Here is a 17,910-nt window from a genome sequence, read left to right on the forward strand (position 1 = left end):
CTGCTATTGGGGGAAGCAAAGCTGTAGCTCTGAGGAAGCTATATGAAGCTCTCTTCCTCTGAAAAGAAAGGGGCGCCATCATTCATGCAGCAGCTCCATCACACTGATGTCTACCAGTTGGCTCTTTGTGGCTCAGACAGCATTTAGTACTCACAAGCAGATCCATTTTTTTGAAATATTGGATTATTCAAACCTATGTATAGCCTATGAAGTCAGAAATAACAGGCAGAATAAATGCAGCTACTGCTCAGACTGGCTTAAAGTTCCAAGATGAACACAAAGCAGTAAATACAGTGCTTAAGACTTATGCACCCTTACAAGGGAGTTAAGGGCCTTACTTCTGAGTAAACTCATTCAGAAGTGTGTTGTAAGACTGCACTCCTAAGCACACTGACTTGGGAGTAAGCACCATAGAATACAGTGCACTTTACCTCGGTGTAAACATACATAGGATTGTGCTGTATGCACCTGTCCTTTCCTGAATTTTGGCATATGAAAAGAGAAGGTAGACATGGCTTGTAAGAAAACCAGAACAGATCTAAAGAGAAGCTCTCACAATGATGGTCAAATCTTCAGCCAGTAACACTGTGATGTTTCTGAGGCTTCTTCTTCAGAGCTATTTCTAGACTCCCTTGAACAATTATCTTGCACTTGGTTTACCATAAAATCTTATCACTGCATTACACAAGAGCTTCAGTCCTCCCTAGCCGAAGTTTGCCAGTATTGTACAACAAAACAGAGGCGTAAAGGATTTTGTCTAAGGTTTGCAACAATGCTTTCTAAAGCTCTAAACACAGAAGAACAGGCAAGCCTATCAATTTATAGTCACTATCAATTTATAGAACAATTCAACTCCTATTTCCTCAACTCTGGCTGTGTGAGAATTTGAGAGTGGGGAGGCAACTGGAGCTCCTTGTTTCACTGCACAAGGAAAACCTAGCCAAAATATTGGTTTTCCTTTCTTAAAAGGCAGTCTTAATTTGGGATACCAAGCTCTAGATATTTTCTCAAATATCGACGATAAATCTTAAGCCAACACCATTTTGGGATGAAGCCATTTCTGACCGTCTTTCATCCTGGTTCCTTGTTCATGCTCACAGTGAGAAATTTCCACCCATCCAGCCATCGTTATACTGATCTTTTTTGTCATATGTTAACAGCCATTAGGAAATGCTCCTGTAGGGCTTTGTAGATGACTTATTCCTTATGGTCTCTGCTTGAGCACATACAAGAAAGTCTTCTAAATTCAGCTGGTTAACAGCAAAACCTAGCGTTGCCTTGATGTCGCCAACATATGTGGGTCAGACCAGTTTCCACGCAGGCTAATTGCCTCCTGAACTAGGCCAGCCACCTTCCCAAGAGACTCAGGCAACATTAAAAGGTAATTAGATATTTATAAAGGACATCGAAGCAGCCTCTCCCCAAGATGATGAATTAGCTCCAAGTCATTATCTAATTCTCAGCCATCTGAAATGAAAAGCCTTCCCACTGAGAGATCAACCTTTTAAAGTGTAGCCGGAGACATCTAAGAAACAGCAATAGTTTGGATGGAACGGAAAATGGAGATTTGTGCATTAAGGTGAAGGATGGACTGCCGCAGCAAATGGGTCAATGATAATGGCATAGAACCAGCCCAGTGAGCAAGAAGATGGTCCAGAGATGATGTTCAAATAGTAGGGGCGTGTTTTGGTTCTCTGTGTACCCCAAATTAAGAGGTGAATCGGTGTGATTCGGGGAAGGTCCCCACATTTCTGAGGCAAAAGTGCAGTTCCCAAGGTGCATGAGGGATTTTCTAAGTTTCTGAGTTGCTCTGTGGCCTCAGCTCTCCAAAAATACACGGCTGGTTCCCTGCCTGGAGAAATAAAACTAAGCTTATTGGGGAAATGCCCAGAGCTCTAGAAGGGGATAAAGTGGAGAAATAATGGTTGGGGAATCTTTTGCTTGATGGACAGGGCTAGCTTTTAATCAGAGTGAATTGTTTTCCCAGGGCATGCCAATCACAGTGATTTGGAGCAACAATTAAAAACTGCATACCCACCAACATGTCAAGGCCAAAAACTGGGACTCACATGAGGTTTTAGGGTGCTGTGCAACCCCCCAAAACAGGGTGTCCCAATTTAATGGGGACAGTTGAGGGGTATGAAGATGCATTTGTCTTTCACGTGGATCTATGCCCTCCCTATGCAAGTCAATGGAGATATCTCAAAGATCCATCATGGGGGCAGATGCTCACCCCCGGCATTGATTCTTGGGATAACAAGATTCTTGTTTGGGGCATGAAACTTTCCCTATGCATATTTCCTGTCCCGTCCCTCCTGCCCTTCTCCTGTGCAAGACAATGCAAATATATTTCTATCTCGCAGGGAGACAAGGTTGTATCCCCCCGCCAACTGGGGAGGATAATGGCAAAAGCCTTGCCCTCAACATTGTTCCTTGGGTAACAGGGTCATAGCTCTCTCTCTCCCCCCCCCCGTGTGTGTGTGTGTGTGTGTGTGTGTGTGTGAGAGAGAGAGAGAGAGAGAGAGAGAGAGAGAGAGAGAGAGAGAGACTCTCATCCCAAAACAGTAAAGTTTGCCCTTGCAGGAGAAGCAGACGATAGCATGTCTACAAAGGGACGTTTTAAATGCTTGACATTTTACTGTGTCTTTATATTTTTTGGGAAGCTGCCCAGAGTGGGGCAACCCAGGCAGATTGGTGGGGTATAACAACAACAACAGCAACAATTTTCCCCTGTGGATTGGAACCTGGAGCACAGTTTTAAGCAAAGACAGGATAGAAACAGGTAAGAATTTTTAAAAATACACAGGCAAATTCTGGGGCCTGTGCATCCCCTATCACATACATTGAACATATTGTAAAATGCAACATGCCTTGGTTCGCTGGCTTGGTTCCCCTAATTCAGATGGGAACCCAGTGGCTATCAAATATTGTTGGGCTCCAATTCTCACCATCCCATCGATGATCAGGGATGATGGGAGCTGGAGCCCAGCAGTATCTGAAGGACTCTCGGCTCCCCACCTTTGCCCTAAGCAGTACATCAAGATGTCATTATCCACTTGCACAATAAACTCCACACTGCAAATATATATAAACCAAATTACATTTACACAACATATATGGTCAACGATAGAATTCATGTTAGCAGATAATTCCATGTTCTGAATTTTAGTTGAGAGTATGAACAGGATTGTTACTTCACTGGCGTTAGTCCAGTTAGTCTCCAGGCTCAGCCTAAAGCTGGTCCTGACCTTTGAGCCAAGATGGAGGAAGCTCTTACCTGTAAAAGAGACGACGGCTAATGAAAGCAAGACAAGCTCCACAGATGCTCCCATTGTAGGCTTCAGAATGTGTGCTACAGTTCAACAAACGGAACGGAGAAGGCGAGTGCAATTCTGTAAGACATGGATGAGTTTACTTGTAACTGGTGAGCAGGATTCAGCCTCACAGAACAGAACTCAAGCTTCCCATTACCTACACTCATTTTAACTACTTAATCTTCATATCAAATGCAGTTTGAGATCTTTATGGTTTTTAGGTTTCTGTCATATTTGATTCTGAAGAGGTGCACAGTTTTCTTTATACAAGTTTTTCTGGGACCTTTATCTAATTCCTGTGAGTTGATTCTTTTGATGCCAGTCAATTTCTCTGATTCAGTTCTCTTAGCCAACTTCTCTCATCTTAAACTTCAATAATAAAAAGCCAGCTGCCTCTCCAGTATTTTCTCTAGCTCCTAAGCTGATTTGTTTATATCCATCATACAAAAAATAATGTCATCTACATATAGATCTGCCCCACTGTCTCCACAGACATGGGGACACCAGCACAGGTGCAAACAAACCTTGCAGAGCCAACCCCCTCACAAAGGATAGCCTGATTGCTTGCCCTGTCTTGGGAGTGTGGCCACTTGCCACACTAATAGCTGTGCCTGCCCCACTCTTCAAAAGGAAGGTGCAGGGTGTGTGTTGCTTGTTGGACCAACATCTTAGCTTGCTCTTAGCCATTTATCCTCTTATGTCCCTGCTGAACCTTGTAACCTGTAGTTTGCCTTATGTACTGATCTGATTTGAGCATTAAAGCTTTTGGCAGAAGTATAGAGCTGGGAGTTTCAGTTCTTCATTTCGCAGGAAGGGCCAGGACCAGGGACAGCTCACCCATGAGAAGGGCTGAGGCAGCTGCCTCATGTGGTGAAAACGCATGAGGTGGCACCCCTTTGGTTGCCCCGCCACTTCCAGCACTGACAGAGAAGTGGTGCCATTTTCTGGCTTCTCACAAGACCTTGCCAGAACCCACTGGTGCCACTTTGCAGGCACTAGGTAAGGGATTTTTCTGTGGGGATGGCACAGCAGAGGCACTTTCCCAATGTGCCTCAGGTGACAAAATGGGATGCGCCACCTTTGGCTAGGACACTTTGGAGGCAGAGCTGGTGTTGCCTCTTGCAAGCAGCCACTATTTTTATTGAGGCAATGCTTTTTCATCTAAGTAATATAGCATTAGCACAATGATAAAGAAGTTTAGAATCAATGATAAAAAACCAACAATCAATTGCTGACAACAAAACATTAGAGGCAAGGATGAGGCACAAAGATACACAACAAATCATTTAGTATATCAAGATGAATGAAAATCAAGCAACATAACCAAGAAAATATGAGTAGCAAAAGACCGCAAGGTGGAAATATTACCAACTGTCACCAAAAGGTGAATACATTGGTATTATTTGAGAGTCTTCCCCCACCCTTTCTTGTGTGTCAGTGTTGCCCTGGAATAAATACCAAGTTGAAATGAATGATCCCAGTCTAGATGGATCTTTGGCCTCTCTCAGCTGACATGCTAAATTAATGTTTGTTCATTACCTCCCATACTTTCCTTATCTAATCCTTTTGAGAGGGTAGCTCCAGCTGCCTCCATTTACATGATTGAAACAGGCAATTTTTGGAGCCAAGTAAGGCTGCCATTCTTAAAACACTTACAAAGGAGTTCAGCTCCACTGAACATACTGAGACTTACTTCCAAGTAAACAGGGATATATGATCCTTGTGGCAGTGGCCGAACTATATGCTCCGGCACCAGGGGAGCGGAGAGCAGGCGAGGGTGTGGCTGGCGCGCATCCTGGGGGCATGGTGTGCTGCCTGCAGGGACGTGGTGTGTGTCCTGGGGGCGTGGCGCCCAGTGCAGGTGGGGGGGCAGCCACAATGGCACCCCACTGGGATCACGCTACCGAGGGCGGTGCGCTCCCCCGCACTCCTCTTCCTCCGCCAGTGCCTTGTGGTGATACAAGGGATAATGTTTCCAAGTAGTAAAGGAACCTAGAATCCTTTTGGACATGACATTTCTAATTTCCCCACCAGTTGCCTGGGCAATGGAGCATTCCTACTACCATAAAGTGGTAAAAGGTATGCACTTCCCTTCCAACACATAGGACTATATTGATGGAAGATCCTTTGTGTGATCTAGTTAAAGTACTATATCATCAATGCATGTTAGCCCTGGACGCTATGTAATAAGAACAAGGTTCCTCTGAGCAAGAGCAGAGTACCTTTTTTCTTCCCACAGAGCAAGCACAAATGACCCCTAAACATTTGCATACTGAGCCCTGACACTTTTCATAAATATGCCACTACAATGAAGGTACGATGCTAGTAATACTCACCAGATTCCAAAGCCACTTCATTCAGGCAAGTATCATTGCCCAGAATGCAGGATACACATACCCTATTCCTTTTGGAATCTGAGGTTCTTTGCTAGTTCAAATAAGAAACAAAGGCTGACCCAAATCATCTGAAAATCCAAAGGTTGTTTTTAACATGACATTAAATACCTTGAGTCTTTCTGGTGATGTAAGTGCTATTAATGATGGCAGAAGGAGGAAGTGAGCTGCTGTTATGAACTTAAGTACATTTCAACCCATATGGATTCCACATCTGAATTATAGACACATGGCTTGCAAATATATAAAGAAAAAGAAAATAAACAACTCTTATAGCATCGCATGGGAAAACACTAAGTCTGCACCTCTTGCACCATTATTCACTTGGCCTTTCATGACACTTCTGCCACGTGAGGACGGCTTGCTGGGCTTGCATTATTTGCGACTAGGTTCACCACCTGCACAACACTTCTTCACTCAGCTGTTTCTCTCTCACAAGAGTAAAGCTAAGCAAAACACTTTCCATATTAAGAAAAGCAAATTTGGAAGGGGGAATCAGAAGAGAGGGTAGCAAAAGGGCAAGTGTAGGACACAGATTCTGCTTGCCATACAACCTTGGACAAATCAGTTTTTAAGAAGTCCTGATTGTTGCAGTACTCTGTATTGTATAATAGATATATAACATGCATATTCATGTATATTTAAGTAATTCACAGGGTCTGTATATAAACTAGTATTGACAACACAATGAGCCATGAATGAAAGATGTGGCATAGCCGCCTTCACAATTTCTGCTCCCAGACTTCAAATTCAGCATGCTTGGTTTACACAGTAGAAAGACAGTATCACTGGGTACAAGTCCTCTGGGATTTGCAAAGTCAGCCACCTGAGCCCTTCCATCTCTCACAGCCATCGTGGCAAGAAATCCTTTCATCTACGCTGTTTCGAAGATTCATCCACTAACTTGTTTAATCAAAAAGCATCCAGATTTCATCTAAAATCCAATCATGATAATTGCCTTAAAACCAAGGACTGCAGTTTTGTGCATGTTGTGAAGTTCCAGGCCATGAGCTAGATGCAGAACTAAATTATACCAAAGTTATGAGGTTACTGAATACAGCTTTGGATCAAATGTCTCCCTAGACTATTTATTTGTTTGTTTGCTTATTAAAAAGATGGATGATGCAAAATTGCTCTCTCTCTTTCTCCTCTGTATCAGCTCAGCAGGTAGAGTCAGCACAAAACCAGCTACATTTAGTTAGTCAAATGAGCAGATTTGTCTCAAAGACACAGGGGGTGCAGACAGAGTTGAGTAAGGAGGAGGCTGTGCTGATTATAACTGAGCTCTCCACTTTCTTGCTTTATAAAATATAGATGCTGTATTCAAATGAAAGTGAATCTGGTCGCTTCTCTCCCTGGGCATTTAGCCTAAACAAACTATAGTGTCAGGGGAATAAATGGCTGAATAGGCAATCACATAATAAAATAACAGCAGTAGAACTACAATAATTTTGGGTGTGTTAATTCTCCTGTCTTTTTTCCCCTGCCTTCCAGTAGGTCATGAGTGACTATTACAATTTGAACCCCAGCTACTGTTGCTCTGAATTTACAGACTTCAGACTCAGTTTCTATTACTTCCAAAAGTACAAAATGACTATATAGTGCTCAGAGCTCTATGACTCACATAATGATATTTCAACCGCCATTTCTTTCTTCATTTTAAGACCTCTTTTACACCTACGTTTCTGGTGCATGTGAACGTAAGGCTGGGCTCATAAGCACCACTTATATGGAGGGAATGCTTATTTTAGCAACAGGATGACCATTCCTCATTTCGGATGATCCCAGAACTGTTGATCTTCATCAGTTTGTTAACAGTAGCTTGGGCTTTTCAGACAGCCATACATCAATCACTACCTAAAGCTTCCTAAGTTTTATTTTTTAAAATATTTTCAACCAAGAAAAAAACCAAGGCAGGAAGGGCCAACCAGAACCTAGCAGTGCTAAGAAAGCTGATTATATTTGATAAAAGGTGTGGCATATCTACTTCACAATCTGAAAAGCTCTTTTTTCACTATGCATTTAGACACCTCTAAAGACAGTGGGCTATATCTAATGTTAGTCAGAGCAGACCCATTGAAATTGATGGGTCATTAATTTCTTTGGGTTGACTCAAAATAGGGATTTGCTGGATATAACCCATCAAAAGCAATTTTTGCATCATGGTTCCTGAGATCAAGGAGTAAATTTTCATCTATATCTGGGTACACACACCTGAATGCTACTTTGAATCAAGATGGCAGATGATCAATACTGTAATGATTTTGTGGTTGTTCTTTGTTTCTTAAGACTTCCTAAGCAATGCTGGTATGGGTTCTAGAATATCACCTGAGGGCACATGATTCGGCTAATATGCTGAAGCTAACGAGGACTAGGTCTGATCTAGGCATGCCTGCATGGGAGACCACCCAAGACCACCACCTATACCAGAGCTTTCCAAACTTTTCATGTTGGTGACACACTTTTTAGACCCCTTTCCAGCCCTGGGAGGAGTGTGGGGAGCGTTCATACAACACACCTACACACTGTAGCCGACACACTAATGTGTCACGGACACACAGTTTGAAAAGCTGTGACCTATACCAATGTGAGTGCCATGGTGGGGAAAAAGTGAGATATATGTACTAAAGAAATAAATTTACCAACACAAAATTCACTCATAAATTTGCCACACAAAACAGCCCACATCTTGATTAGCACATACTTCCACAAAAGTGTCCCTCTCTTTGAAATATTGATCTTGCAAACCCGATTGAGAATATTTTCTATTTCCCTTTAATCACTCAACTCATTAAAAACAACTCATTTCTCCAATACCAGTGCAGATTTTCAGGGGAGACCTGTACCTGCATTCTTTTTCTCTCTCCAACTGCTCTCTTCCCCACTGTCTAATTGAATCTAGTAGGCTGCCTGAAAACATCTAGCATCTTGTCTATTTTTTGTTTGCCAGTCTCTTTGCCAACGTTTTGCAGGCCAAATTCAATAGTCCATTATTTCAGCCTGCCAATTATAAGATTCTTCTCTCTGCAAATTCAGCTGATCATGGTATGGAGGCTGCTGCCTTAAAGGCAGTTCTATGGTTGAGCAGCCAGCATAAACCACTTACAGTTACTCATCTAGTAAAGGTAATGAGGAATTTGCTGGAAATGATAAACAATCCAACATATCTGCTCGAAGAGAATTTTTCTTTATCCTTTTCCCAGCTCCATATGACTGGAATTCAATAAAAGGTTTTGCCACACTCTTTTAGGCTGCAAAGTCTACAGTGCAGATGATGATATTCTGTGCAAAAGGTGTGTTAGTTGTGTACTGTCATGATTATCCTGTATTGGCAGATCCAGTAACAGTTTTGAGGATGTTCCACAGAAGCTGAAGTCTTATTCATGTAGTAAATAAATAGCTCATGTCCTGCATGCAGTTTATCGCATATGGCCATGTAAACATTTGCCATGGGTTGCAAATTGCACATGAGATTCAAACAATTTCCTGCATAAAATATCTTCCATGTAGGAGATTCTGTCTGGATAAGATGTTTTCTTAGGTCTGCTTTACACACTACATAGCAACATATTAGATTTCAACGTCAAGCATCCATTCAACAGGGAACCAAAGTCAATCTTTGCTCTCTGATAAGGGCACCTGTTCTCCATAAGACACACAAAGTTTCAAATGCCTGTTTACCATGTTCACACAAAGGCACAAAGAAGCCCCCAGATTCTGCACTTCGTCCACAGATGGATAGATAAACCAGGACCTAAATTCAGAAAGAGGGGCAAGACCGGTATTTGCCTCTTTTCTTGGGATATCATTTCAGAGCTGACTTGGTGGCAGTGAAACAGTCTGCTGATGGATGCCCTGCTGCAAATGCTCCTATCCACTAGGATAGTGCAGGAAGCTGCATGAAAGAACATCTACTAATAGTCAAAGACAGATTGGCTATCTCATAAATGCCCCCGGGACCTAGGATGGATCCATTATCAAGGAACTGATGTTATAGACAGATGCCTACAGTTCCTTTGGGTCTTCCTGCTTTCCTCTCTGATAGGATTCTTTGAGCAAGCTGATGCCTACTTTGGGAAATGATCATAGTGGAGAAAAATCACACGTTATGGCTGTGGGCTATTCTGTAGTTCTATGTATATTAGCAGGACAAGCCCTAGCACAGCTGTTAAGAGGGTATCCTGATAAAAATGCAACTTTTCCATTCCATTTTCATTTCCTCCCACTTTAAATGGCTTATATCCCACTTTGTCTTCCTGAGGGAACCCAAAATGACTAAGAGCAAACAGAAAACAAAGTATCAGAATAATCAGCAAAAACACAGTACATATCAAAATATAAAATGACAAATGATTCTTTAGGATCCTGTTAAAAACACCCAAAGAGACTAGACATAGGCCCATTTAAGGAAGGTGTAAATGGATGATAAAGAGACTACAGTGGTACCTCAGGTTACATACGCTTCAGATTACATACGCTTCAGGTTACAGACTCTGCAAACCCAGAAATATTACCTCGGGTTAAGAACTTTGCTTCAGGATGAGAACAGAAATAGTGCAGCAGCGGAGCAGCGGCAGCAGGAGGCCCCATTAGCTAAAGTGGTGCTTCAGGTTAAGAACAGACCTCCGGAACGAATTAAGTTCTTAACCCAAGGTACCACTATAATTGTGTGCTGAGCTGGACCTGAACATTTTGCTGCCTGAATGATGAGCTGGTGCCTGCTCCTCCTTTACACCTAGAAGCTGCCCATGCAGACTATTGAATCTTACTTCAACATGGGTGATGGAACAAAGTCTCCTGAGGGCAGCAGCTGCTTAGGGGGTGCAGGCCAGGCCACACTCAGCTCTGTCATCCAACACCTTGCTGCTGTCTCTCCCAGTCCCCTACCAATGGGTCATCCAACACCTCATTGCCCAAGGTGGTTACTTCACCATAATTAATGACAAGCTACAGCTCATGATTAGTGAGGCGAGAAAGCAGCAGGGAGCTCCTTTCTGGGAGCCCACACATTTGTGTAGTCCCAGTGGGCCATAATTTGGCTTACTGTGTTGTGCAAACCAGGCCAATTTCTCCGAAATGGTCTCAACCTCATGTTTGAGTGTCAATGTGATGAAGATTTGAGCTGGGGAGAGATTATAAAAAATACCACCACAGGAAAAGTTATGTGTCTACAAGGCTCAATATGTCTTCTCTAAGCACCCCAAACAAGAAAGAAATAACATGGCTGTTCTGAACCTCACAGAAGCCTTCATCAAAGACATTAGGAGTAGCTTTCTGAGAGAACAAAAACATACATCCATTCTCACTATCTATGGGTTATTACAATATAATTAGGTTTCTTATCCAGTTAATAGTAACACCGCACAAGACTTTAGCTAAAGTCAACACTATAAATACAAACATGCATTTAATTGAAACCATTGGTTAGTCCATTTGTCTTGGCACAATTTGTCTTTTACAAAGCACATGTTAATATATTGTGGCTGCTCGCTCATCATGTCCACTCCGAAGAAACCTGAGAGAAAAAATGATTTGTTCGTTCAGACGTCTGTGACTGCTTAAGAGGATTGCTAGTTGGTTAGACCTGAAATCTGTTTTGGTGGATGCAGTGAGCGGCTTTCTTTTTTGTTTGCTCAAGTTCATTCTCTGACAGTGGCTTGCATATGTTAAATGCAAACTATATTAAACTCTTTGCTTGCATATATTAAACTGGACAAATATTCCAATTAACAAAGAACAGTGATTTTCCCAAAGAGAGCAACCAATTGCATAACAGGGGCAATGTGTACTTTACAGGTCTGTGCAAACCTGCCTTGTAAATAAGTCCACAAAAGTTACCAGCCTGGAAAAATAAAATGTTTACTAGCTACATTAAATTCCATGCACGTGTCTGCCTGTAATTCCTTCTCATCTATTGCTACCAAGCTAATGCCTGAATATAAGGCTAACACGAGCATACAACAAGTCCAAAACTTGGCATTAGATTAAAAATTCAGGATCTTTCTAGCTCTCCTCCTTTCATTTTTAATATCAGCATGACACAGAAATCAAACAACTATTTTCACTCTATGCCATATGCCAGGCAAAGCTTCTGTTGCTCCATTTCCATTTGCCATGCCGCTGTTAAAGCACAGGAGCAGGGTGGAGAGAGCAGGTTCACAATTACAAGCCAACGTATTTATTTTGTGTAAAACAAGCCACAGCATAAAATACAGAATTTGAGCTACACGGGGCAGAATGTTGGTTATTATTATTTTAAATACAGAATTCACGCAATCCTGACAATTCTGGTTCTGGCTTTTACAAGGCATCCTCTAACCAGGAAGCTTTTAGTACCAATTAGGGTTGTCACTCAGTCAAAGAAATCTCAGGCTATTAGCGTTAGAAGTTTCCTGTGGTGTGTTCCTTCTGATAAAAAAAAATCTTCACAGTAACTTCATTTTGGGAAAATGTTTGATACTTGCAGGTGTCGATGCATTTATAATCCTGTGGGCTGGAGACTAACAGAGAGACAATAAATGTGGACGGACCCTGCGAGCCTTTATAGTTGCAGAGAACAAGCTATATTTCAAGGTTGGGAGGATAAACACCATAGCTGTCAAGTGTCCCTTATTTGAAGGGACAGTCCCTTATTCCAGCGCCAAGTCCCACTGCTGTCCCTTATTGATGGATGTCCCTTAAATGATGTCCCTTAAATTTCAAAGGAAGCAGCTCCTCTCCCTTCCTCCCTGCTGGCCAGAGAGGAGGGAGGCTCCAACTGTGTTGCTTGGCTGTGTTGCTCACCCAATAAGAAGTCTAAGAACGACTGGGGGGTGGAGCTTGCATGCCTTGTGTGTGGCTAGTTAATGCAAGCTGAGGGGTTTTTTGAATGCTGGACACCATTTTGTTGCACATGCTGCTGCAAACTTTGCAGTGCAAAGCCAGGCTGGGGAGCCATCTTAAGTTGAGGCTTCATAGGCCTTGTGGTGCATGTGATTCAGATTCTATTCAGTTGAACCTCTGGTTACAAAGTTGGTTGGACAGTGTTCTCGAAGCTACCAGCATGAGTTTGACCAGACTGCAGGAGGACAGGAAGACTGGAGTGCCTGGAACAGGTGAGGCTGCAGGTCCCTTATTTTGGCTGCTGGTCCCTTATTTTCAAATCTGTAAGTTGACAGCTATGATAAACACCACTATCTACTACATAGTAGTTTAAGCTCTCACTGCCCTTTCTGTGCTTGAATGGATATCTTATGATGACCCATCTTATGACTACCCATCTTATTTGGACAAATGGGCTGTCTATATTAAATTATATGCATAAATCAGGATCAAAGTCAGCTGACAATGTTGCTGTTTCCCCCCTCCTGTTATATTTGTGACAATAACAATAATAATGGAGGGGGAAAGTGGAATAAAGATTGTGAGTTTCAAAACAGACTTTGTTTTCAGGCAGGGCTTGTATACACTTCTGCAGCAGGCGCCATCTTAGAAGAGGTAACCACCCTTCAAAAACCTTTTCCAGCTTGGCACATGCCGGTTGCAATTCTTAGACATCTTTAAGTTAAAAAATAAGGGACTTTAAAAAATGTATTACCCAGTTAATTGGGGACACCTTTTCAGTTGATCAAGAAGGCTTTAACTGATTAATCTAACTAATTGGGACTGCAATCCCACTTAGGTGGGAATGAATCGAGCCAGATTTACCTCAGTATAGGATTGTGCTGTTTAAATGTTGCAGCCATAGTAATGATATTAAGTTCTATTCCTTTTAGCACACACAAAACTACTTCTGACCCACAGAATGATAAACATGGGTCTTTAAAATTGACGGTGGTGCTGTGAAATGGGCCTCACTCCCAGAAGCCGTTTGCAAGATCAAGGCTCAGCTCTGCAAGAGTGAAGATGAGATGGCTTCTAAGCATCTGCAAGTGTGCCTTCCTCACACCACTGAGTAACCACAAGCAGGCTGCATGTTTGTGTATACAAGCATGCATGCACATGTCATGCTTCTTCAGAGCTTGTGGCTTCAAGGCCTACTTGAGCTCCAACACTTTTCTCTTTCAAACATTAAACATTGTATTGCGAGTGTTTTCATCCCCAAAAGTGCCACCGCTAACACTGCTAACTTTTCTGGACTGCTTCTTGTCACATCCCAATGCTTTTTTACCCCAAAAGCTAACAATGCCTCCTCATTCTGCCAGACAGCCAGGACTGCATCTCTCCTCTGCCTTTCACTGTCGCTCACACACATGCATGCTCAACGTTCCCTGGGGAGGCAAGTGCACCTGTGTCAGGCCAAGCCCTCAGCTTTCCCTATCACCTTGCCTTTTCTCATCAGTACTACCCTGCATCTCTGCTCACGTTTCCTTGCTCCTCACGAAGTTCACACGTGCACCCACTTTGAGTTCTTCTGATTTGCTCTGACAAGCAGGAGGGAAGCCCTCGCTCATCACCCTGCAGGGCTACAGGGCTTGGCAGTACCGTGCTTCTCCCCTCCCTCCCTTCATCAGCCTCCAGCCTACAACCAGGGAGAGGGTATTAACAGGATGAGCTGTGAGGCTGTCTTGAGCAATGATGGCTATGCAATCTATTAAACCAGAATGGATGAGTGTCATTTAAACCCCTCCAGTCAGGGAACCAGCAGAGGACTTGGGCAGGAGTCTTGTTCTTTGCTGCAGCTGCAGCATCCCATAATAACCGGGCTATTCCAATGCTGCTAAAGTGGTTGAAGCAGGGGTACAAGGGCTTGTGCCGTGCAAAAGTTCATTTGCTAACAAGAAAGAGATGTTGCAAAAGAGTACAAAGGCACCAGATTCCTATTCTACCTCTCTTGTTTGTAAAGGCCATGAAATAATTGATGCTGTTTCCGTCTCTGTTTCCTTATTCTCAAAATAGTAACAGCCAATCCTTTGCCTGCTACTTTACTAATAATAAACTACTATTATCTGCAACTGATGGCGATGAACACTGCCAGAAATGGATCAAAGCCCCAGATTCCAAAGTCCCCTACATTTCAAAGGGCTCAAACCAGAGTTGCTGCTGAAATTTGCTAGTTTTAGTGTTTCAGGCAAAATAACTGATTACTACAAGACGCCTGCTTTCTGGGAGAAAAGCAATAACAAACCTAGACAGCATCTTAAAAAGCAGAGACATCACTTTGCCAACAAAGGTCTGCATAGTTAAAGCTATGGTTTTCCCAGTAGTGATGTATGGAAGTGAGAGCTGGACCATAAAGAAGGCTGATCACGGAAGAATTGATGCCTTTGAATACTGGTGCTGGAGGAGACTCTTGAGAGTCCCATGGACTGCAAGAAGATCAAACCTCTCCATTCTGAAGGAAATCAGCCCTGAGTGCTCACTGGAAGGACAGATCGTGAAGCTGAGGCTCCAATACTTTGGCCACCTCATGAGAAGAGAAGACTCCCTGGAAAAGACCCTGATGTTGGGAAAGATGGAGGGCACAAGGAGAAGGGGACGACAGAGGGTGAGATGGTCGGACGGTGTTCTCGAAGCTACAGACATGAGTTTGACCAAGCTGCGGGAGGCGGTGTAGGACAGGTGTGCCTGGCATGCTCTGGTCCATGGGGTCACGAAGAGTCGGACACAACTAAATGACTAAACAACAACAACAACAACTGGCAAAATGGAAACCTCCTTGAAAATCCTGGACAACTCCCAAACCTGCTTCTCTTAAAGCACAAATGATATTGTACTTTATGCACCAGCGTACTGTAGTGGTTTGAGTGTTGGACTGGCAAAATCCGTGTCCAATCCCTGCTCACTAACTCTCTGCTCACTAACCTACCTCACAGGGTTGTTTTGAGATCCAAAAAAGAGAGGGAGGGAACTGTGTAGACCGCCTTGAACTGCTTGGAGGAAGGCAGGATGTAAATCTAAGCAATGACAATATTTCAATCAGGATTTCTGTGAGCAGAGATAAACAACACCAGCTTCTGATTGCAACAAATCAGGATGCTCCTGTAGGCACAAATATTTTATTATCTTGCGTTGTTATTCGCAATTTACACAATGGCCCAAAAGGTTTCGCGCCGCAACTCTTTGCTGAGTTAGAGATGTGCTACTCATATCCTTTAGCAATACTATAATTGGAACATTTGTTTTACATAGGTGAAAGCACAGCTTGTTATCGTATGCGGTAGAGAGTATATGGCGTAAGCCCAACCATTTTCTATTTGCTCACTACTGCCAATACCCTGTAGGGCTGTGGTATGTTCATTAATGGCTGGTCTAGGACTGGGGGTTTGGGCTTTACTGATTCATTGTTTGACTACATGATGGGATGTGGTCGCAACAAAACGCTAATGTATGTGGAACAAGTGCTGAGCATTACCCTTGAAAATTTGCCCTTTGACTGCAGTTTCAAGGCATGTCCGCTGCTGAAAGTGAAAGCCTCTCTGCTCCCTCCCTCTCCCCCAAAAGAAAGGATCACATGGCTGGAAAACTCTTTCTTGGGTTTCCTCTCACTCATGTGAAAAGGCCTGGGGCGATGCAGCAGCAGAATGCAAGAGCTCAGTTCCCAGCTCAGATTCACAATCAAACGAGTGCTAGAAGTAGCCTGGCATTATTAAGATCCTCTTCAACAGCCACTCTACATACTGGCAAATTTGGCTGACCCTAGTCAATCATGTCTGAATTTTTGCAAATTAATTTGATTAGATGCCTGCAAACTGAAATCCGGCCAAATCTGTAGAGTAAGCACCCAAACCAACAAGTAAACCTAGGGGCTTGTCCACACCCGCTTGTCCTGTGCTTAGAAAGCCTGGGTCTGAGCTGTTTTCTGCTTGTCCTGTGCTTTCCAGGCACAGATCTGAGTGGTTTTACCCTTGCCCAGCCGCTTTCCCATGGAAAACCCATTCTTTAGTGATAAATCAGAGCAAATGGCAATCTACGGAGAACCCAGCTGCTGTTTGCTCTGTTTCAGTGCTAAACTGCAGCTTTTCCCAGGGGAAAGTGGCAGGGCAAACAGACGTGTGGATAAGCCTCCAGGAAGGACAGTTCAAAACAGGTCAAGAAATAGTTCTCCCATAAAGGACAGCCCAAGATCTGGGATAATAAAATGATGGCAATCCTGCAAGCCTTAAAAGAATCAATGGTGGTTTAAAAATCTCATTCTTCAATTTCCAAAAGCTATTTATATTTATTTAAAAAACCCTAGTTGTATCACTCTGTGTATTTGAATATTGAAGAAAGCATTCCAATATCAATCATAAGCCAATTCAAACTCTGAAACATGGGACAACATTGTTTTCCTTTCAGTGCTCATCACTGTTGCCCAAAGATATAGTGTTTTCAAAGTCATCAGAATGATTCATCTAAGCCACATATCAAAGCTATTTTAGCAAACATCACTAAAAGCCTAATAATTCATCATAACCCCCTTATCACATCTATAGATATGCTACAGTAACTATTGCCCAGGTTCAACAAGAGGAATAACACATATGGAAGCTGCTTCCACACACTGAATTCTTTGTTGAATTGGGAATCAGTTCCAGATTGAATAAGGATCGACACTGGGGTGCCTCTCTGCATTGTGATGCATAAGTGGAAGTGAGGCTTCCAGGATTGCCTCCTAACTGAAAATGTGCCATATGGAATGGTAATCTGTATTTCAGAAATGCCACCATATGGAAGTAGTTTGCCTCTCCTGCAGGTTAATGTCTAAACTATGATTATCCAACAGATAACAAGCTTATGTTCTTCCTCGGTAAATATGGTAAAGTGTAGCACCCCAAGTCCAAGCCCACCTCCTGTAATGGGAAGCTAGTCCTATTAAAACCAACAGGACTTGTGCTGTTAAATGTATTGAGGAACTAGACATTGTGGGAGACAGCTCTGGCTTTAGCAAATCCACTAGGAGATGGCCTTGGCATTAGTTTCTGTACAGAACCACCATGATGATTTGCCAACATCTTGGCAGAGTCAACAGTGATTGCCCTCTGGATGACATGCGTGTGAGTGAGAGATCATAATTTTGATATTAATAAAATTCATATGACACCGAGTTATTCTGAATAACTGACAGATGTGCGATGGGTTGGATCTGAAGAGTGTAGGGTCTTAATTTTACAATGAATTGGGGAATAAAAGGGATGTAGCTTCCATGCTCCTTGCTTAATGTTATTCTAGCAACACTGCCTTTCTTCACAAGACCCTCAGCTGTTCTTTGCTGCTGCCATTTGGCAGGCTCCTGGTGACTG

At 42.8% G+C, this 17,910-nt stretch overlaps 1 protein-coding gene across 8 annotated transcripts in view; it reads right to left on the minus strand.

The window, feature by feature from the left end:
* The window catches only part of CNTN2 (contactin 2), a 66,397-nt gene that overhangs the window by 38,463 nt on the left and 10,024 nt on the right, over positions 1-17,910 (minus strand). For all 8 annotated transcript variants that reach the window (XR_014566036.1, XR_014566037.1, XR_014566038.1 and 5 more), the window contains exon 2: positions 3,278-3,392. Coding sequence is in view for 5 of the 8 variants with exons in the window: in XM_083745947.1 (XP_083602073.1) it covers positions 3,278-3,332 (55 nt within the window). In the remaining 3 variants the exon portion in view is untranslated. The remainder of the gene's footprint in view (positions 1-3,277; positions 3,393-17,910) is intronic.

This window comes from Podarcis gaigeae, assembly GCF_964106915.1.
Source record: "Podarcis gaigeae genome assembly, chromosome: 6".
NCBI lineage: Eukaryota > Metazoa > Chordata > Lepidosauria > Squamata > Lacertidae > Podarcis > Podarcis gaigeae.